The sequence below is a fragment of the Melospiza melodia genome, chromosome 2 (genome assembly GCF_035770615.1).
Source record: "Melospiza melodia melodia isolate bMelMel2 chromosome 2, bMelMel2.pri, whole genome shotgun sequence".
NCBI lineage: Eukaryota > Metazoa > Chordata > Aves > Passeriformes > Passerellidae > Melospiza > Melospiza melodia.
The window spans coordinates 113,688,985-113,712,833 of NC_086195.1; the positions used below are offsets into that span (position 1 = coordinate 113,688,985).

Consider the following 23,849-nt stretch of genomic DNA (forward strand, 5'->3'; position numbering starts at 1 on the left):
TAGTTATTTCAATATTTTTTTTAAAGTCTCAGCATTGTCATTGATTCTAAAAGCACAGACAAGATATTTTGTTTTAATCTAATATTTTCAGTGGCATGAACTATCCTAAAAATGATTTATTATTTCTTGCAATAGGTGACAGCATGATATATTGTGTAAATAGAGACAAAGTACATTTAAAAAATTTATTTCAGCTGCAAAAATTCTTCAGAGTAGAAGTGAACTGTTAGGGAATCGGGAAAATACAGTAAGTGATTTTCAAATCAGAAGTAGAGAACAGAGAACTTTGGCACTATTTTTGGACAAAGATTTTTAACACATAAGGATGTTAAAGTTCTCAATTCAAGAACTATGAGGAGGAAGACCGCAAATCAGGGAAGCAACAAAACAGAAACTTTTGCCTCATAATTCTAGCCTGTCATTCCTGAAGAAAGTAGACTTAGTTCCCCACATAAACTCTGAGCTAATCAGTAACTCTTCACTCAGGGCTGAGAGAACTCAATTATTTAGTGGTTATGCTCAGTACCTGTGAAGCAGAAATATGTTATTTCTCCACAGAGATCAGCTACTCACACTCTAAATCTCTTTCTCTGGAACGAATCTCCAATGAGATCAGCATCAACATGCTACTTGAGTCCCTCAATTGTCCCTCTGAACAAAAATGCTGATTGGTCTTTCTCTTGCTGAAGAACTCCTTGAAAATTACTTTTCTCCTCTTAAGCACCCTTTGTCTAAACAAAAAGTCTTCCCTGAGTTTTGCTGTGCAGATCTGAGCATAAACTTAGGCAGAAGTCCCTGTATTCATCCTCCTCTGAATAACCCACCAAGTTCTCCCTGAAAGCCAAATCTTTTTTTAGAAATTGCTTTTTCTCTCCACAATAGATGTGGTATGATTGAAGCAGCTTTGCTGTTTTCTCTTTACAAAGGAAGATGTCATGACCCTTTCCAGTCTTCTCACCACTTAGGCTGCTGCAGCAGCTCAGTGCTCTCGCTGTCACACCCAGCCTGCTTCCACTGCTACACCCTCCCAGTCAGGGCAGCTTTCAGCATCACCCACAGAAACTCCGCGCACCTGAATTACATCTGGAGAAACTACTCCTTTTAGGGGGGCTCCTGGCTCTTTCCACTTTGATGTAGAGAGGCTATAGCTAAATCCTATTAATGTCATTTGCTGTTTGTCTGGCAGTGGATGTGGTGGGAAATCTTTAATGCTTTTATTCTGTCTATTGACATGGGCATGTTAGTTGCTGTTGGAAGCATTTTTAAGGCACGACCACATTCTGCTTAATGCAAAAATCAGAATATAGGTGCTACTTCCATGAAAAATCTAATTCTGGCTAAACACAGGCTAGAATTTTTATTAATAGCAATGAACAGTGAGTTTCATTCACATTTGAAAAAAATCTTTAGGCTGAAATACCACGCTCATGGTCAATGACAGCTCTTAGACTTGGAAAGGAATACAAATAAATGACATTTAAATACCTCTGGTGATACTGTACCTAAAATAGCTCAAGTATTGCAATGTGTTAACCCCACAACCTTTTTCCATTGTATCTGCTGAAATCTGAGAATTATTGATGAAGTTTCATTTAGCATTTTTTTCTGAATGCACTATTCCAGAACATGAAGGATTAGTACTGTAGACAAGAAGCCTTGTACACTAATCAAAACCTCTTAAAGTCATTAAAATTGCCGACTTTCTACTGCCTACAGTGGATAGGGGATTCTTGATGTGCACAGCAAGTCCTGAAAACTTCTCCAGCAACACAATTTACAGCCTATCTAGACAACAAAATCATTTGCCACTCCTCCAAAATAAAGCACCACAAGGTGTCGGAAGATTCACTTTCTCAACTGTGCTGAGCACATTAAAGATAAAATGCCTGTAGCCAATATTAGGTGCCCTGAACAACCATTAACAAGTTCACAGGTGGAAAAAAAAATTAAGACCTAATGCATTGAAAATGTGAGTCAGTACAAAATATAGAGAGAACCATAAACAGAACTAATAACACTTGAGGCAGTCACTCCATGAGAGCCACTAGGGTTTAACTCATATAAGAAAGGAAGACTAGACAGACTGTAATTTTTTAATAAACGCTTATTTCATTATCAACCTTGCTGAAAACAAAATCTCTATTAAATTAATCCCCAAACTGCATAAAGCAATCTGCTTGTCTGCTAATTTTCTCAAGTGATTTCAGTATCTCAGTGGTAAGGTAGACAGCTTAGCTAGATGACAGCACAGACATGCCCAAGGTCATTTCTGCCCTGCTTGTCTCCTAACACCTCAGGAACACCTTGGGATGAATAGCAAGTCCCTGCAAATCAACAGCCTCCTCTGCCTCCTTGCTTGCCTTCAGAAATTTTTGTTTCCCTCTCATCCCTGACTACAACCTGTTCTCTCAACCCTTGCCTCCTGCCTCTTTCCACCTGACACTGTCTAACTGCTAAATAAAAGAAGTAATATGACTGAAAGCTAAATAAAAGAAGTAATATGATATTTGCCCTGAATAATCAGATTTACCATTATTTGGAAAGGAGTCCTGCAGTGTTGGATCTCTCATTAGAACCCTAGTCTCCCACTTTTCCTCACAGTCTCTGACAAATAGGATAGCTGAAAGAATGCAGAGATGTAGGGGAATAGAATATAGGTAAATAAAGGTAGTATAGACAGTAATCATATCCCCTAAAGAGTTGCAGCTGGGTTAATTATTAAGGATTAGGTGCAGGCCTGATGTTAACAGGCCACAGCTGTAGCCAATCACACGAGTGTGATAAAAGAGGGGATTGGTTGACTGAGGGCAGTTGGAGTGAGTTGGCTGCTGCAAGGACATGGAAGAGGCAGTGCCTGGAGGAGCTGCCTACAAGAAACATCAAGCAGGTATGAAACTCTGGCAATGTGGAACCTTTGCAATGTACTGACACTAGAACTCTTGCACTATAATGATAACACAGAGAGACCAACAAGCTCAGTAACAATGAGCTACTGTGCCATTCTATCATGATCACTGGATCCTGCATGTGCTGGTAGTGGTTAAACAAAGCATGTCATCAACTCTGGTACGTCTTTCGGATCATCCTGTGGACTACTTTGTAAAGCACTACAAACAAGCATTAAGGTGTAGAGGCTGAAATTAATGGAGATTTTAGGAGCAACAAAAAGAGAACAGGATGAAATAGAAGGAATAGAGGAATTAAGAATTTAGGAGTGTATTTTTTTCCCCTCCAGATGCTGTGTTCATTATAACAGAAAAAGCAAACTAGAAGAGAGAGCACAGCTGAGTTAGGGAAACCAACCTTCCCTCCCCCACTCTCTGACTCCACACAAACACTGCAGGGCACAGAGGTCTGAGTGGGACACAAAATTAAATCAGAACTCAAGGGAGCACCTTGCCTAACCTCTCTCTCTCTCCTTGCATATGCAGATACATATGTATCTCCTACCTGGTCATAGACTACGAATACATTCCTTACATTTTTGGTTCAGCTTCAAACTTTTCCTATTTACTAAAAAAACTGTATTTATAGTCTGCTTAGTAGCAGAACAATAAGGACAATCCAGTCCAGCCCCCAACCTGACCAACACTTTCAGTATTTTACTCACACAGTAAAGACAATGAAGACATCTGGCCTAATCAAGAACGAAAGCTGCATCTGACTGTTTTCAATTCTCCTTTTCCATCCCTCAAACTAAAACTATTTCACTAGTGTCCTCATGTGTCGAACAAAGGGCAGGAAACAAACGCAATTGTGAATTGCTTAGTTAGGACCATGCTAGTAACTAACGAAAGACTGAAATATTTTAAATGAGTTGCTCACCTCTAAGTTTGTCCTCAACAACAGTAATAGGATCACTTCAAAATAACCCAAAATATATTTACTTTAAAACTCTGTATTAGGGGGAAAAAAGAAACAATGTATGTATGTGGGAATGACACAACTTCTCACTTTCTGCATGTCTTCTTTATGATAAAGTATCTTCATTCATAAAGAAGGAACTTATATAAAATATACTCAGAAAACAGCAACTGACTTGAAACAGCCAATGGAATTACAATTTCTGTGTAAAAATTAATTCTGAATGGCTACAAGTATAATATCATAACTTTATCATCACTGAACTAAACAAGTTCAATTTGTAGCTACTCCTGCATTGTACTGAACTGCTCCACCATCAGATGCTTTAAGTAACACGTTCCATAGTACATAATTTATCTTTTTCCTAATAGATAATGTAATATTGAGAGTAATCTTCTGTTCTATGCTAGAAAAAAAGGAAAAAATCATTAGGTGTTACAGCACAAATCCCAAAATTGCTCTATTTTTAATTAATACAATGAAACACAGCTCTTGCTAGTCCTTTGGGTAAGAGAATGATGCCACACATGCTATGGACACACAACAAAATAGTTTCAATTGATTATTACAAAACCCCTATAACCACTAAAGAACCACTACTTCATCCTTTGCAATCATTACAATAATTGATTATGAATTGAATTTGTTGAGATTTTCAGATTGTTTAGGAAACACCAATAAAGATACAAGGCTAAACAACTAAAAGAAAAAAAAAAGGGGGTAGGGGAATTAGTAAGAGTTAAAAACCAGTGTTTTAAACCAAAACTGGTAAGTTTAACAATCCCCACAAAACAAACAAAAAGACCACACAACCCCCCCCCCCAGCCCCAAACCAGGGCCAAGCATCAGTGTTACCCAACTCACTTCATAAAGTATGAAAGTATTGAAGGGAATAACTGTTTCCACAATACAGTGGAAAGGAATGCCATAACAGACCACCTGTGTCACCCACAAAATTTTAGAGCATCTCAGTGTCAAGTACTTTGGATTGACCACTATTGAGAGCCTCTGGGCACATTCTTCATATCTAGCCCATAGAGAAGAGATGCTAATGCCCAACAGAAATATGGCTCCTAAACCCTTGAGGAAGGGAACTTTGCTGGTATATTATATGGCTACTCTCTTGATAAAGCACCTTACCATTGCAGCAGGGTGCCAACATGCCCTGCAGAGAGTTTATGGGTTACTGCACTGAAAGCCTGAATTTCATTTCCCTCTCCATCTGCTCATTAGCCATCTGTATTCAGTCCCCCAGGTACTGTCTTACTAGCTGACTTGGCTTCCCTGAACATCTTAAGGGTTCAGTAAATCTAGAAGTGGCTGATCAGGAGGATTAATAGGATTCCCCTACATGGTACAGCACTCACTGTTTCCAGGAAGCACAGAGGAAAAAAAATCTCCATTGTGAGAGCAGTCAGACACCCAAACATGTTGCCCAGAGAAATGTTTGCATGTTTTTTGCTAGAAATATTTAAGACTCAATTTCACAAAACCCTGATTGAAGAACTCTGAGCCCTGCTTTGAGCAAGAGGCTGGTCCAGACCATCTCTTCAGGTTCCTTCCAACCCAGACTGTTCCCTACTTGTGGACATCTAAGCCAATCTCCTCCAAATGCCAGTTTGTGGGGTTAACTCCAGTTCTACATCTAGTTCCACAAGCATGGACATCTGCTCATTCTTGGAAGTACTCTGCAGTGTCAGAGAGGTGATGTGAAATAAACACTGCTGTGCTTCATTCAGCAGTATTCTGCCCTCCCCTAGCTCCAGTGTTTATGGTGGGTGCAATAGGCAGATTGGGATCCAAATGTTTCAAGGTGAAAGCTTTTAATTTGCAGTATCAAATATTGCCTGGAGGCTGAACAGGAAGTTTTGATAGGCAAACAGTCTCATCTAACATGACAAAACTCTGATTTATGATTGACATTCAAAGCTTTCATTCAACAGAAAAAAGTCCACAATGATGAGGATTGGAATACATAAGAAGGAGGCACTTTCCAGAAAGAGGATTGTATCATTTGGTAATTGGCATTATAAAATGTTGAAGAATACTTGTTTGTTTTTTTTTACTACAGAGACCAGGAAAAGTTTATTGAAACAAAAATCCTAGTATAGCTGTAAGAAATCCATATTTATATTAATGGTGGAAAACACAATACCGTGAAATCCAATTTTACATTCGGCTTATTCCTTTAAAAATCCCACACAAATTTCATCATTTTCATGAAAATACAGCTGCACAGAAATGCTCTTATTCCTTTCAGCAGGGATTTGGATGCCATTAAGATTTGTTTATCTTCATGTCTTTTTTGATCCTCTCAAATTAAGAGAGAAGACAACATTGGAGAAAAATAAAATAAAATATGATTTTTTAGTATAGCAGACTTTCTTGAAAATGCAAATTTCAATGCAGAAAGGCACATTAAGAATGAATTTCTCTCTCTTGCTACTTGAAAACATGTCATCCAGTATGTTGGTTTCACTGCTTTCCTGATATATGTATCATTTTACTTTGACATGAAGTAATACATTTAAAATATCCCTCAATAAAGCTGTTTTCATGAAGAATAACTAGAAAGTAATCCTTGAAAGTGCTATTGGAGACGGAAAAGATAACATTGCCAAAAAGTAAAGTTTTGTTCCTCTAATTGGTCTGTATATTTCTAGCTACATTATGAAATTCAGTGAAATTCAGTTTTTCTTAGTAGCTTTTAGGTTAAATTTTGATCAACATGGTAAGTCACTAAGTATTTTATTATATGGACACATAATTCAATCCATGCCCCGGAATAATTTCTCACTAAAAACCTCCATGACCCCTTGACCAGTTAGAATAAATACCATTTTTATTTTAGAAATACTGCTTATGTACTTTCACCAAATAATTTAAATGCGTTTGATTTTCTAATGTGTTAATGCAAAAATGGTGCAAAAAGCCCCACTGTGTAATATGAGTCATTACTTTCCTGTAATAAACACTCCAATAAACCAGACACAAGTAACCATAGAAACAGGTGCGTATATTCCAGAGCCATGGTCTCTAACCTTCCCTGGCCCACAGGCAGTAACACCCAACTAGCAGCAGGCTGCAGGCAACTTCCAATTTCTTTTCCTCATGATAATCAGTTTTAATTTCTTTAATTTCCTGTGACTGGAAACAGCAGCAAAGTATTTTATGAGCAACACAATCCCAGTAGCCTGGGAACAGATGTCCTTACGATGGCTGTAGACACTTAGCAAAGCAGCAACAAACACAGGAAAAAGGTGAGACAGAAGAATCAACTTTTGTAGACTCTTGTATTCAAATAATGGATATAAATACTTTTTATACGAAATAATATTTAAAACTAACAATCACAGCTCCAACACTAAAATATTCCAGTATTAAGTTTTAAAACAATTTAAAATAGCCTATTATTTGCCAACACAGGATAACATGGAACCTGCACTAACTAGGTTTCCAACAACATTATAGACAGTATAAAATTCCAGTTTTTAATATACAAATATATACGTGTATTTTAATATACATCTGTTTTTGAAAAAAACTGGTAACAAAGATAAGTAGTTTTCATCTTATAATTGCAAGGCATAGGGTAAAACAGAAACTCAAATCTTATGACAAATGGTCTTTTCTGTGTTTGCTCTGTGAGCTTTCTATGACCACAGGTAAGTAGTTTTCTATTTTTTCTCCTTCACTCTACTTAGTCAAAGCATCCCAAGATTTTCTTAACCTTGCCACTTATTCCACTGGTTATGTCCCTACCCTCAAGGTCAAGGCTCTCACTTTTGTTTGTGACTTGGACATCCTGAGATGGAGCTTCCAGCAGAGATATCACAATCACATCAGAGCATGTTATTGCTGGATGACAGGAGCCACATATTCTGTTTTACTATCCAACCCTTGAAAAGAACACAACTCCCCTATCCTTAACTCATTCATAAACTATGGGTATACAGCATTTCTAAAGTCATGGAGTAAAATTAATTTCAAAATTTCAATCTTCTATTTTCATTCTGTAATGCTACAGAAACACCCTTGACAAACTTACCAAAAGCTGTTAAGCCAGTTGACAGTGTTTCACCATAATCCTATTAATATTTCCATCACTTATCAGAAAGATTAACAGAATTTCTCCATTCATGTTTGATAAAAATGGCATGTTAAATAAAACTACTGAAAAGAATGCAAAACAGAAACTTGTCATAAAGTGCAGTAAACATCAAATCTATAACCGACAACTCAAGACAAAGTTATGATTTAGGATGATTATGGAAGAAATTAATTTAAGCATAAATGAGTTTATGCCATAAATGTTAAAAAATAATTTAGCATCACATTGCGTGTAAACTTTTTGTAGTCCCCACTTTTCCACTGACAATAAATATATGAGTTAGAGAAATTGCTGACTGGGAGATACCTACAGGTGAGGTGTTAGTCTGTGTGCTTTAAGCTTCCCTTTCTATCAATGGGAAAAAAAACCCAGATAAATTATCCTCTGAAAGAGCCTACTTTGGACACAGACAACTAATTTCAGACCATTGCAGTCCCTCAAGTTAGTGCTGATGAATATTATTTTTCTTTTACTATTTTAAGTGTAAAAATTTAGTTTTTGCAAGCTCCATCCTAAATTCACTCCTCTTGAGCAGACAGAAAGCAACTACAGCAACAAAAGAACATATAAGAAAAATAATGAGGAAAATGTTCTCTCTGAATAGGACAAATGCTGCCTGGAAAAACCTGACATGGAGGAACCCACTGATTTCAGGTAATTAAGTATTTTGTTGGTTTTAGTACTAGATAGCAGCAAACTAAACTGCTCCCATCTATTTGAGACTGTTTTGGTAGCAGAAGAAGCTTAATTACAGTTTCTGTCTGAATTCACCAAGAATGCAGAAAGCTAATGGTGGAACCATTCACTTCTGCCTCTTGCAGGAGTTCTGAAGTCAGTGAAGAGCACACAGTGCTCTGAAATAAGACTCTGACAAATCCACTCACAACTACTTCAGTTAATACAAAAGTTTTGCTGTAAATGTAATTGATTTAACAATGGGGAAAATGTTAAGGACAATTACTTAAGACTTTTTGCAATCCTATGTGTTAGCTGACATGTGTCATAACTGCACAGTAAAAAATAGGATATTTCTATTAAATTCAGTGCAGTGCTTGTATTGTATAAAAAACCATTCTCATTTTCAGCATTAAGTGTCAAAGAGGCTTTTTTAACAGACAGGAGAAAGAATTCTCGCTTTTTTTTTTTTTTTTTTTTTTTTTTTTACCATGTAACTCTCTTAATGGAGGATAGGATAAACCATGCCTTCTTTTAACAACATGATTTCAGTGTAGGTTCTCTCATACCATCCTGACAGTGATTAGAAGCTGCAAGGGGGATGCAGGCTAATGAAGAAAATTTCATATACCCTAACAGTGTCTATGGAACAAAACTATATGCACTCATCTTTCATTCCCTAAAGGCTGTATTATCATCTGAGATAACTGTTACTTGGTTCCTTTTTGTTACAGTTTTTGGCACATTTTCCTCTTTGATTATTTTATTATACATAATGACACCAGTGCAACTGTGTCTAATATAAGCAATTCACCTGGAATATTTCTCTCTCCCCACACACAAGCTGAAAATAAATACTTCTTATAAATGTAAAAGATACCTTTAAAGTAAGGTATCCTTACCTTGGTCATACGTATATGAGATGACCTTCAGAAGATGCATTACTAGAAAGCATAAGGTAGTTTTTTCATTCTACTGATTAAATGAAAGAAAGACCTTCGGTCACAGGTTAGCATGCTCTATTTCTTTGAGAAGTCCAATGCTCATCTAACAACACATCTGTTTTAGGCTTGAGAGTTATCCTTCATTTCTTCAATTCCACCCCAGCTCCTTTTTCAAGGGGGGTATAATTTATGAAAATTTCCTTGAATCAGAAAACAGACTGTATTGTCAAGCACATACAGTCATGCTCTTAAGTGACATATGAGTGGGCACATCAATGTGAACTTTGATTCTGAGAGACCGTAAGACTTGTCAGTTAAGTTCCAGGTTGACTCATGAACTATTTTGACAGACCCAAAGAGTAGTTCCTTCATGGTGCTCTCAGAAGCCTGCCAGTCAATCACTAAGTTGTGCAGTAGACATAAACTGCATGTAATTTGGAAAGCACTTTAAATTTTATTGATGATAAAATGAAGGAGATTGATCTGCTTTCATTTGACAGACAATACCTCCTTAATGCAGCTGACTCTGGCAAAGCTCTTTCTGACCAAGGAGCATGAAACATGACAGGAATCAGAAACAGAGAGTCACTGAACCCTGTTTACATTCTGGGAACTAAAGAGCATGAGAACAAATCTAGGATCAATTGAAGGAAATGGAATTCTGAACTGAAAAGATCATGAAAATACCAATGTCAAATTTAACTACACATTTGCAACTGTGCAACTAGCTTTAACCATTACATTTTTATTACATTTACTATCGCAAGCCATCATTCTTCAATAAAGAATTTTTAAAATTTAAAATAGATAATTGTTTAGAATGCAAGCATAAGAATATGTCCTAAGAAACAAACTGACTTGCTCTAATTCTGTCTCTGTCTCACATAAAACTTCACAAAACACTGCGAATTCTTACTGCTTGTACTTATATTTTTAACAATGGAGACAAACATTAGGCAGACTGTCCTAGAATGTTGCTTTAAATGATATTTCAATCAGTAAGAAATTACAGCCTGAATTTAATTTTTCATATACAAGTTTCAAAGTAAAGACAGATGTATTAATAGCATTATTCCACTTGTTCATGACATGTGTCAGTAGCTTCATGGGCAGCCCAAAGTTTGGATAGATTTTACAAACACAGCAACAATAAACCAGAAGAAAACATGAGTAATAAAAGACACAATACCACTGCAAGATTTCACTTTAACTTTTCTACTGGGGTGAGAAAATTTTGGAGGGAGGCATTGGTTTCTTTTGTCATTTAGTTAACACATGGAAAAGGGAAACTTTCTACAGACCAAAGGCTAGCAGTTTCAGAAACTACTTTTCTAAAATGCCTAGAAACCAAAGGAAGTGTATTTTTCATTTGTCCTCAGAAGATGTTAATTAGACATTTTCAAAATCTTCCTAGCTCAGCTATACTTACATTGTTAATAATTGGGACTTAAGTGGATGGTGCCTAACTTCTCCATAAATTAGGTTTCTTGCTGGACTATAATTTTGCATTAATCATGGTCCAAAGGTTTTTTTAGCATTTCAATTCCTCAAGAATTTATGGAAACACTGATTCACTGTAAAGTTCAGTAGAATCATATTGCAATGCATTCATTGATACTACGCTCACTAAAAGACTTGAATTCATATAAATTAGAATATTGCAGTAAAAAATTGCCTTATATAAAGATGTTTCACATACAACCATCTTTAATAAATGCTAATAAGTTTCTAAACAGTGCCTTATTTACTTCATTTGCCACTATCTTTGGCAGTCCATGGATCAATATGCTTTTGACAAAATTAGAATATTAAACTAGTATTTTCCCTAGAAACAATAATCCAAAGAATAAGTCAAATAATTCACTAAAAAAGATTATTTATTGAACAGCATTGAAAGAAAAATGGAACATTTTGATTAAACATTACCGGAAATATTTTTTGCATAAGGTTGGTCAAGTATTAGAATTAGCTGTTTGAAGAGCTTGTGGAATTTTCATCCTTGGAGGAGTCTGAGATTCATCTGGACAACCCAAGCTATGGGCAACATTATCTAACTGGACCTGATTTGGGCAGCAGGTCAGACCAGATGACCTCTGGAGGTCCCTTACATCTAAGTTATTCTTAGACAATTCCCCAAATGGCACCAAAGAAGGCACTTCATTTCAATGTAATTATATTTACAGATGAATGCTACAAGACATTAAGTTTTAAGCAAATCCTCAATTGTTAAATTAACAATAAATACAGCCATTTTCTACTTAAACTCTCTTTGCATAACAGTGGTTATATAGAATCTATTTTACTGTATTTTTATCTAATAAATGAAGAACAAAATGTCAGTGCACAAAAGAAATTATCCGTGTTGTTATCGATACATTTATAACATGAATTGAGGCAATGGGACCAACTCCAGACAGCTATCAATTCTGTGTGCCCAGACTCATCACGCATACTTCAAAGACAAGCTCATCATACAACAATCAGAGACAAGTTCCTCCTGTGCAGAGCAGCTAAGGACTCCAAGTCTGTCTAGTTCGGAGAACAGGAAGCTGAGGCAAAACCTTGTTGCTCTCTACAGCTTCCTAAAGGGAGGAAGTGGAGAATGAGGTGCTGATTTCTTTGTGACAGGATGCATGGATATGGTTCAAAGCTGTGTCACGGAAGGTTCAGACTGGTAATTAGGAAGCATTTCATAAAGAGGGTGGTTAAACACTGGGACAGACTTCCTAGAGAGATGGTTGATGCCCAAACCCTGTGCTTAAGAGGCATTTGGACAGTGTACTTAGCAAAATACTACAAGTTTTGATCAGCCCTGAATTGGTCAGGCAGTAGGACTAGATTATGATTGTAGTTTCCTTCCAATGGTCCCTTCAAACTATTCTATTCTAGTCTAGTCTAGTCTAGTCTATCACAGAATCAGCTGAGTTGGAAGGGAACCATAATGATCACCGAGTCCAGTTCCCAGCCCTGTCACACCATGTGCCTGAGAACACTGTCCACATTCCTCTTGAACTCTGTCAGGCTGGTGCTGGTGACCACTTCCCTGGGGAGCCTGTTCCAGTGCCCAAACACCCTCTGGATGATAATATCCAACCCAAGTCACCCCTGACACAACTTCAGGCCATTCCCTCAGGTCTGTCACTGGTTACGAGAAAGAAGACATCAGTGTCTGCCCCTTCTCTTCCTTTCATGACGAAGTTGTAGACTGCAGTGAGATCTCCCCTCTGTCTCCTCTTCTGCAGGCTGAACAGATCAAGTACCCTCTGCCCCTCAAGGCCTTTCATTATCTTTGTTGCACTCCCTTGGACACTCTCTGATAGTTTAATATCTTTCTTACAATGTAGCACTCAAAACTTCTGACTCATATTCAGCTTTCTGTAGACCAGGACACCCAGATCCCCAGCATCTCATTCCAAGTCTCTACTGTACATCCAGGGTTGGCCCATCCCAGGTGCAGAATCCAGCACTTTCCCTTGCTGAATTTCATATGGGCTGTGATTGCCCAGCCCCCGATTTAGATGAGGCCTCTCTGCAGGCCCTCCCTGCCCTCAAGGGAGACAACAGCTCCTCCCAGTTGTGTAGTGTCTGTGAACTTGCTCAGTATCTCTTCCAGTCTTGGGCCCGCATCAGGTCAACAAAGAATGAAAGATGTTGAAGACCACAGAGCTGAGGAATCCTGTGGAACCCCACTAGTCATAGGTCACCTGTCTGATGTCACCCCATTTATTGTAACCCTGTGCGCCCAACTAATGAGCCAGATGCTCACCCATCACATGATCCGTTTGTCCAGTTGTGTGCTGGACATTTTGTCCAGAGGAATCCTGTGAGAGACAGGATTTACTGAAATCCAAAAAGATTACATCCACTGGCTTCCCTTGATCAGCTAGCTGGGTTACATTCTCATAAAAGGAAATCAGATTTGATAAGCAGGACTTTCCCCTCACTAAGCTGTGCTGACATTGTCTTTCAGGTGTTTTTCAATACCTCCAAAAATAATCTTCTCCATACTCTACTGGACACTCAAGTAAGCCTGAAAGGCATGTAGTTTCTGGGATGCTCCTTCTTGCCCTTGTTGAAAATCAGGACAACATTTGCCAGCTTCCAGTCAGCCGGGACATCTCCAGATTCCCAAGACCATTCAAAAATCATCGTGAGAGGTTTTTTGGTGACATCAGCAGATCTTTGAGGATTCTTTGCAATATCCCATCAGGCTTCATAGATTTGTAGGGATCCAGCTGGAGCAACAGATCCTGAACATTTTCAGGGATAACTGGGAGATGATAATTCTGATAGTCATGGTCTCCACTTCAGAGGCTGAGATCCCTTTGGTCCATCATCCATGTTGAACACAGAGGCAAAGAATGTGTTAAACACCTCTGCCTTGTCCATGTCCCTGTTTGTGAGGTGACCATTCTCATCCTGTTAAAGGCTGATGTTATCTTTACACTTCCTATTGCCATTAATATACTTGAAAAAACTCTTTTTATTGTCCCCCACAGTTCTGGCAGGTTTAACTCCAGCTGATCTTTGGCACATTAATTTTCTCCCAACAGTGACAAGCAGTATCTTCACATCTTCCTATGTTGCCTGACTTTGCTTCCACTCGTCATACATCTTTCTTTTCTTTTGCTTTATTTCCAAGAGAAGACTTTGTTCAGCCAAGTCTTCTTGACTTCTGACATTTGGGAATTGCCTGGTCCTGTTTCATGAGGACATGATGTTTAAAAAGTGACCAGAACAGATGCACCCCAGCACCTGCAAAAAACATTTTCCCTGGGGACCTCACTTACTTACTCCCTGAACAGCCTAAAGTCTGCTCTTCTCATGTCCAGAGATGAGGTTTTGCTGTCGTTCTTCCTTCTGTCAACAGAGATTTTAAACTCTTGCCAAGACAGCTGCTGATCTCCATTCATCAGATCGATTCTGTTGACAAGCAGTAGATCAAGGAGAGCATCCTTTTGAGTCAGCTCTCTTACGACCTGTTCCATAAAGTTGTCATCCAGGTTTTTTAAGAAGGTTGTTAAGGTTGTTCCAGCTGTGTGACACTCCCAGGTAATTTCTAGCAAGTTAAAGTCCCCCATAAGGACAATAGCAATCCTTAATATTCTTTTCTCACAAACCCACAAATTTAAACAACCCAGAAAAGACACCAGGCTATGCAGCAGCATATCTTTCATAGACCCTACGTGTTCACTGTGAGTGAAATTGGTATTTGCATATTCAAAAGATCAGAAATCAAGGTTTGTACAAAAGTCACACTGTTGGCCACTGCTCTCTCTGCATTAATATCTACATTTCCTTTTTTCTGCAAAGGCTGTTCTGGTTGTAATAGGAACTTTTATTTCCCACACTGTTCAACTGTTCACAAAGGTCACTAATTCCCTATGCATAATCCTGTGTCCACGTCTTCACTTTCTTCATGGACATCTCTGAACAAGAGAGCTCAGGCAGCAGCAAGAAACAACACTTCACAAAGGATTACTCTGGCTTTACACAATCCATGATGACTTTCTCAGAATCATCTTATTTCAGTAACTTTCTAAATATTAATATTGACAATTAAACTTTTACTACTTATATTCATTACGCGTGATGATACAATAGCTCAGTTTTTCTGAGTTTGCTATCTGCAAAGTCAGAAAAAATTAAGATCTTAAGTACATATATCTCTGGAGTCACCAGACATTTAAGGAGTTAAAGGCAAGGATAACATAATACACATTAACTATTATGTGCAGTAGTGCCATAATTGCATTGTCAGTAAGATATGCAAGTGGATTTTATACATGAAAGCCAAATTTGTATCTTTTTGCAGAAGACTAGAAACAATCAATAAAATAATGGCACCAAATAATGATTACTAAAATATTCTGCAATTTTGCAGCCTCCAATCCACTTATACAAATTAGCCCAGCAACAACAGCAGTCATATGACAAGAGAAGTATTTTGTTTACCAACAAGGTAAAAAAAATTCAAACCAAGATCACTTTATCAACTAGCTCACAGTAAGACTCCTGTTCTTATTTAGGTAAACATACAACAACACATCCAGCCACATGAAACAAAAATCAAAATTCTAAGTCCATATATGGACCAACAAACATTTACAAAATGTTCTTACTAATGTGTATGTAGCTTGTTTTTCCTTTAATTCTTTCTACTAATAAAATGAAACTATCTGTTTTCTTAATAGGAAACCTTTACTATGAATGCTTGCATTACATTTTGAGGGGATTAAATACACAGCAAAGCTACATCTTTATCCAACTGTCTTTTCAGTTTATATGCCATGGTGTTGCCTGCAGTTCAAAACAATCATAGCAAGAAGAGCTGGCAAGTTAAAAAACAAATACCAAATGTCATTAGCATACATTCAGATCACTGGAAGCACTCAGAGAATACTGTTTAAATGCTTACCTTAACTATCCCACGGATATGCATTTTTGCTATCATCTCTGCAGTGTAAAGAAACATCAACAGAGTATCAAGAGCAAATGTCACATACTGGAGAGGCGGATAATGCTCGAAGGTTTTTGGAGTGTTCATACACACAGAAATAACACTGATGATGGCACAAATTCGTAGTAAAGAGTGCACCCACTGAAGAAAAAAATAAACAAAACCCAAACAGGAGACATTACAAGATTGCTTTGATGTTCAAAAACCCCTCAAATATTTAGTTTCCATATCTTATACTGGAAGTCTTTTTTAAACCCACGTCTGTGTCCTTTTACATCACAATCCACATATAAAAGGTCTTCAACCAAAAATAAACACTCCTAAATTACTTATACATATATAGACATGTATATACTTTTATTAGTTAGTGAGGTTGTATAACTCAGAAAACATGGATTAAGAGCCAAGAAACTGAGAATAAGGATTCTATCATTTCTACTTTGTGGCACTTGTAATTCAATTTCTTTTCAAATGACAACCCATAAAATTTATGGGTAGACAATAGGTAGAATTAGTTGAAGTTGGGAGGATGGATTAAATAAAATATTGGTGGAAAATTTTAGTTCAACCCTTAAGAAGAAATAATTTTTAAATCTGTTCACAACTCAGAAAAAATAAATGAGAGTCACAGGACTCAAAGCATCCTTCTGATTATGAAAATAACAAATATAAAAAGAATATAAAAGAGACTATGTCACAAACAGCTACTTCTTTTAGGATTCACTTTTGTTCCAATCAAGTTTTTTTGCTATAGGAGAACAGTTCATTTCTATTACTAATTAGGACTCAGTCCCACTCCTCATTGCCGGTCAGAGAGGGACACGTAACTAAAAAGCAGAATGTATCAATATGGAAGTTTAGGGTTGGATTTTTTCCTTTTAAATCAAAATATGACTGAAACATGTTGAAGTCAGGTAAGTATAATGAATCATAGTTAGTAAGGTCATACCTATTGTAACAAAAAGGAAAAGATACTTCAGCAAGAAAAAAATCTTTAAACAAAAAAAAACTGAAGAATATTTATCAAAATTTTTCATCTGGGGAAAAATTCTAGACTCATTTACAGTGTACCCCAGACCTTTTGATATCAAAAAGACAGCTACCTAATTTAACACTCACTGTTCACTCACTTAAATCTATGGCTGATACAAAACTTGTTCTCTAACACAGTAAAGTGCCAGCATTACAAACACTAAGCAATATACAAGTAGTTCATCAGCATGACAAAAAAATTATTCCATGAGAACCTCGTGCATTGTGTGATGAGAAATGTAGGTAAACAGCTGTCATATATTTATTTGCAATGACTTTTTGAGTTTATTACAGCAGCCAATACAAACATTCTACTTAAATAACTGACAAGACAACCCCATATATTAATTCATACTACATAGTTTTAGGTGTTAAAACTCAGCAGCAAAGCTGAGGAGATCTGGCATCCTTGCTACAAATGAGATGATAGTTTTCTTAAACGAATGCAATGATAACAAATGGTATTATTTCAGAATATTTTACTTCCTGCTTTTAAAAAGTAAAAAATTATACACTAAGAGAAATGTGAAAATGTCTTCTCTGCAAAAATGGAAATGATTCACAATATTGGAATCCCGAATCCATGCTCACTCCTGAAAAAATAATTCATTCATAACAAATATATTTACATGGTAAAGACATTTTCTTAATACTGTACAGTCTATTAATAACTCCACTCCTAATGAAATTTTCCCCAGTTTCAAGTTGCCAGACACTTTTACACCTCTTTTTTTCTCAAGGCAGGTTTTAGGTTAAATGGTATGAGAAAAATGAGAGCTGTACTTCAAAATAAACAACCAAAATAACAACAATTTTATATTCATAAATGTTTTAAAAGGAGATTTGAAAATCAAAAGTGCTTATTGATAGCTACCACTTGAGCAACAAAATCCTCCTTTTAATATCCTTTTCAAAAGCTAATTTTTTATGAACTTGTAATTTCAACAAACATGTTAGGAACCAGAGACCTTGAAAGGATGGCTGTTTAAAAAAAAAATCAATCAGATTAACTGGTTGGAAAATACTGCTTGATCGTCCCATAATTTTGGAATAGCCAAAATAAACTATTTTGTTTAGTCTTTGATGTTTTTCAAAAATTTAATTGGTACATGAGCAACTATAGTTCAAAAACTTTTTTCCGACTAATATCTAATTCAGAATTTTTGTGAAAGTCATATTTCAACAATTCAACTTACATTTCACTTAAAATTAGTAATTACAGAAAGAGATACCTACTGGTTTGTTAATCCATAGAATATCTGCATTGTCTGACAAAGATTCATCAGGACCAAAATCTGCAACTGGCTGGGCTTCCACCCTTGAACTCTGTTTCCTTTTTAGCATCCTGAAGTTAACTTCTCTTATCTATAATCATGAAACCTCCTTGGTGAAAAAAAGACAGAAAACATTAATTCACTTCAGCAGTTTTACAAAGCATTTTAAACTGTTTTATAAATAACCTAAAGCATTTTGTTTTCATGCACACTTCTTTTGTACTTACTGATAGGATATTGATTTTATTAAATATAAATCACTGACATGACACTCGTTAGTTTACCAAAAAATTACACAAACGTAGGCAACACAAACAATTGCCAGAAATTTAGCAATGCTGACAGAGAATTTGTTCTGAAAATATGCAAAGAATTTGTTCTGAAAATATGCAAAGAATTCTATTGCTGTGAACTTCAACACAGAGTAAACATTGGATGAATTTGACCTGGAGCCATTTAATTAAATGGTGACATTTCCATTTATTACACTAGGCTAAGATAAATCCCAACATGCCAAAGGCAAACAGGCAATGTTAAGCAGCCAATAGATGTTAATGTTATTTACTGAAATCAGAGGAGCCTTTTTGCTATTAACATTATTTTTCTAATAAGTATTTTCTAAAGTATTTTTCTAATACTTTTTTTGATGTTAGCAATTATCTATCCAACAGCCAGAAAGTTGTCTCTCTGTGACGAAAACGTGTTGTTTCCACAAGGTCAGGCTGCGTCTGGACATTCCTGCATGAGTGGCACTGACTGAGCCTTCTGTATGCTCAGCCATGTGAGCCACAGCCAAGGGACAGGCCATGAGAGCTGTAAGGTTGAGTTAGAGCTTAGTATTGACTTTCCCACAGACACAGTTCATGGATCCCAGAGTCTAAGCAAATCCAAGCAGACGAGGAAGATACACTCTCCTGAGAAGTAACTGTCTGCCCTTGAAATACAATTCTATTGTTCATGAATCACAACCCCTTAGAGACTTTTTTTTTGTTTTGTTTTCCAGCAAAGTAAGGGGAGGAAGAAAGCAAGATCTTGAGGCCTTGTTCTGGACCTTTACTTTGGACCAACTGTGGTGACACTGCCCTGTGACAACCAAAAGTTTGTCAAAACTAGTTTAAGATAGAATAGTTTGAGTTCAAAGAAACCTTTAAAGATAATCTAACCTTTAAAGATAATCTCCCCTGCCATGGGCAGGGACATCTTTCACTAGATCAGGTTGCTGAAAGCCCTGTCCACTTTTCAATGATAGGGCTACCACAACTTCTCTGAACAGCCTGGTTGTACGTCTCACCACTTTCATTGTAAAGAATTTTTTCCTTATGTCTACCCTGAATATTCCCTTTTCCAGTTTAACTCTGTTGCTCCCTCGTCCTATCACTACAAGCCCTGGTAATTACAGCCACTCACAATGACACATTCTCTAACAAGAATGCAGGAAACACTGTGCTCGATTTAGCTGGAGGCAATAGTGGGCTCAGGACTGCAGAAGTGCCCATGTGCTTGGTCGCAGCTGGCCTTTTCGATCCCATGGGCTGCTGCTTCATGTCCAAACATTATGCTTGCATCCTTTCCTCTCTCTTCTTTTCAGCTGTTATGGCAAATGTAAACCCTTAATTTTATTCCAATTTCCTCAAAGTCTACCCCTGCTCTGTGGTCTCTTTCAGATTCAAGAGATCGGTTCCTGTCTCTGTAAAACCAAGCCTGAACCACTGGTCTTTGTACAAAGCACACAGTAACAGGGCTGAGGTCCTGTACTGATGTTCCCAGCTGGAGGAGCTGACATCATGCAAAAACTGATTTATAAAAACAAACAGAAATAAACTAAATGCACAAAATAAGTGACAATTTCTGACACCTATATTCATTTCAAATGGCAATTCACAGCAATCTTAGCATAAGTAAAACTGGTAAGCTGTCACTAAACACATGCAAATACTGTAAAATTAATATTATATATCAATAACCCTTCTCTAACAAATGAAGAATGAAGTAATAATCACAGAGGTTGCATGCTCTCTCCATGTATATGCTCAAACTTCATGTTCTACTTTTGTTTTGTAACGGAATTCACTACTTCCTCCTCTTCAGCATTTTTTTCCATTTTCTCCTATTTATTTCCCAGTGTAATGGACTGACCTTTTTTCTCTACTTAGACCAAAGCACAACCAGAAATGCTTCAAGTCTCAGAGCTGCTGGTGTGCTTTTTGAGGGCATGAAACCTCCAAATGGCTACATTTAGCATAGTAATAAGAAATTACTGCAATGCCTTGGGAGCTGCATTTCCCAAAACTTTAGGGGGAAAAAACACTGCCTAAAATGTTTCTTACAAATATGTTCCTTGGAAATTGTTACTCAAAAGCTAAATAAAGAATAATAATTCTATGTTTATTATTTCTGGTCATGGCCATTACCGGGCTCAAGTAATCTTTTAAGAAAAGAGGTAGCAGTAAACAGAGAATTAATAAGATAAGTGCAATCAATAATTATGACAAAAGGTTCAGGATATGAAAAACTGATTTTTGTTTAGCCACTTACAGATTTATTTTTTTTAATAAATGATGGTCTAAATAACAAGCTATGTCTATTTAGGTAAAAAAAGCAAATAATTATCAACAGTCTATTAGAAAGACTATGTTGTTTTTATGCTTTTCTCAGTATTGCTTATTTATATATTTGATGTGTAGGAAGATTAGCCGTACCCTTCTAATAAAATTCCCCCTTATCCTTTTACCCAGTGCCTCTTTGTTTGTTCAAGTAATTTTTAATTGGTCCGGGCACAGAAAATAACATGAACTTTAGATGTTCATGTTAAATGTCCATAATGGATTCAGTTCACGTACTAAAATCACAGAAATCACAGAATATTCTGAGTTGGAAGGGACCCAGAAGATCATCAAGTCCAACTCTTAACTGAATGGCACATATGGATATCAAACCCACAGCTTTGGCATTACTGGCACCATGCTCTGACCAACTCAGCTAATCAGTGTTGTGACTAAAGAGATTAGAATTCTTATTTTTACGAGGCAGCCTTGAATAAATAAATCTCCACATATATAAAATCAAATGGAAGAGAGGAAATGTTATGGAATAAAAGAATCAGCTTGCTTACTTCCCTACTTGAAATGACCAGAAATGCACACATAAATTCAGAATGAAGATGACAGATGAATAATATTTTGTAAATGGTCTTTAGCAAGATTATTCGAACTAGAGCATAGTTGCTTTCAAGCTTTTATGCAACGGTTTTTGCTGTTCTCACTACTTTTATTTTACCAAGGAACACACACTTTTCCATGTGCTGCAGTTTTGGAACTCTGCCATGTCTGTAAAGAATTTTAACCCTTGAACTGCTAATCCCTTTTGCACTTGTTTCTTCAGGGAGGAACCAGCTGAAGGATGGAGAGAAGGGGAGCTGTGCATGAACTCCTTCCAGCATGCGACACGCAGCGAGCAGCGCACCAAGCTGTGCCAACGGGGAGGATGTGGCCCTCCCTAACCCTGGTACAAATCCACCCCTGCAGTTCCTGCATTGATTCCGACATACGTCATTAGGTCTTTCTTTGATCACAACCTGTTATTAATGTGAAAGGCTAAATACATTCCCTAGGATGTATTTCTAGCTGCAGTGTTTTTAAGACATACTGGGTGCAGGGCGAAGACAGGCTCTTAAGACAGGAAAATATCATGGAGTTTTGGGGCTACAACCACTTCACATTTCTTTGCAGTACCTTCTTTATAGCAGCAATGAAAATTGACATTGCAAGTGTCAACCTTTTCAGTGTTTTAAATTTCTCCTCTATTTTTAGAAGAAAAGGCAAATTAAAAGAAATACAACTAAACAGAATATTACTAACTCTCTGAGCCTCTCAGATCCATTAGGGCAACCTTGTTCTCTTACTTTGTATTTCTGAACTTGCAGGCATGTTCTGCAACCTCTACATTTTCTAAACCACCCCCACCCACTAAATTTGCAGCTTCTGCTGAAATGAAAGTATGCCAGGACAATGGCTGGGGTGAACATAAGACCCACTGTGCACTTGGGAAAAAAAAAGAGTTAGAAGAAGATATGACCCAGTTTGCAATATTCCCACTAAGTGCAAGACACTCCTTCTGATGGAAATATGCAGTTCCTAAAAAAATCAAAAGAAAAATTTTAAAAAGTAGCTGATCCTCCACAACATCAAAAGCTGAGAAATCTGAGTCTTGCTTATAAAGCAAGCTCACTGTGTATAGCATAATCTGCTCAAAAGATCTCTATCACAAAGTCAGAAAACATGCTTATAAAGGCTCTGGCTGATAAAGAAGGCAGCTGAAAAATTACTTCACTGAAATATCAACAGGAAAAACAACGCAGATATTCCTACAACTTACAGAGAATTCAAAAATCAGAAAAATCCTTGGAATCAGCTATGCCTGGCTTTCAACATACTTTTTTCTCACTGTCTATTGACTTTGTCACCTAAGATCATGTGAGCACTGCCTGAAGGTCCTCCCAAGGCAGGCCACCTACAAGAATTCTCTTCAATTTTCTCTTTGAAAACGTCAACTCTGCTTCCAGCTTCTCCCAGAGCAGGGACACAGAAAGTGGCACACACTTCAAGACAATAATTACAGATGAGAGAGCTGAAATGGGCAACAGGAAGATGACGTGAACACCCATACACATAGCATGATGACAAAACCCCATTTCCATATTATACATTAAAAAAGCTTTAAAGTACAGGTTATCTTAAAGAAATTGATTGCTCTTAACTTCAGTATGCATTACATGGTTATAGGAAAAATGTAAGTTCCCATTCTTTCATCACAGCCTTCTCCTTTCCTTCTTTGCAAATTGACACTGTTTCTCTATTGCCTGCTCCCTGCATCCACTGCTTCTTCCATCCCTGATTTTGGGTATGGGTACAGTTAAATGACATTCAGCATTTGTTTTCATGTAGCAAAAATCTGAAGTGAGCAAGCTGCATATACAACAGTACAGATATATTTATTTCAGAAGGGTAAAGACAGTATTCCAGTAGATACAATCACAAGGCACATGCCACCACAGATGCTATTAACTCATAACTAATTTCAAGTAAGAGCTTATTTCAGTATTTTTTCTCTGCATGGCATCACTATTCTAACTGATGAAATGTTCTGAAAGATCTCTTTGTTATTTAAGCATGATATACTGCTAATAACTGACCAAATTTTAGCATTTACTAAAAACAAAGCTGTTTCCTCACAAAGAAGGTACACTGAAGGAAATATTCTAAAAATAGTTACATTCAAAGTTTCAAATCATTTGGATACATGTAGGAAAGAATGACTGATAGTATCTTGTACTTACTAACAGGATCCCAGACCAAAAATCAAAGGACTGAGGTTCAAAACTGAGAAAAGTTTAAAAATTGCTTGAGGCTGCCAATGTAAGAACATCTAGTCTGAAAACAGGCAGGTGTTCAGACTTTTGCTTGCAATGCACTTCCTGTGTTTTGTCTTAT

The 23,849-nt window shown here is 37.0% G+C and overlaps 1 protein-coding gene across 3 annotated transcripts in view; it reads right to left on the reverse strand.

Annotated features, from left to right (window-relative positions):
* Nucleotides 1-23,849, reverse strand: part of NALCN (sodium leak channel, non-selective) — a 224,550-nt gene that overhangs the window by 196,328 nt on the left and 4,373 nt on the right. For all 3 annotated transcript variants that reach the window (XM_063149615.1, XM_063149612.1, XM_063149614.1), the window contains exons 2-3: nt 18,323-18,469; nt 16,013-16,195 (exon numbers count right to left, since the gene is read on the reverse strand). In XM_063149615.1, the coding sequence (XP_063005685.1) occupies nt 16,013-16,195; nt 18,323-18,430 (291 nt within the window). In that variant the 5' untranslated portion in view covers nt 18,431-18,469. The remainder of the gene's footprint in view (nt 1-16,012; nt 16,196-18,322; nt 18,470-23,849) is intronic.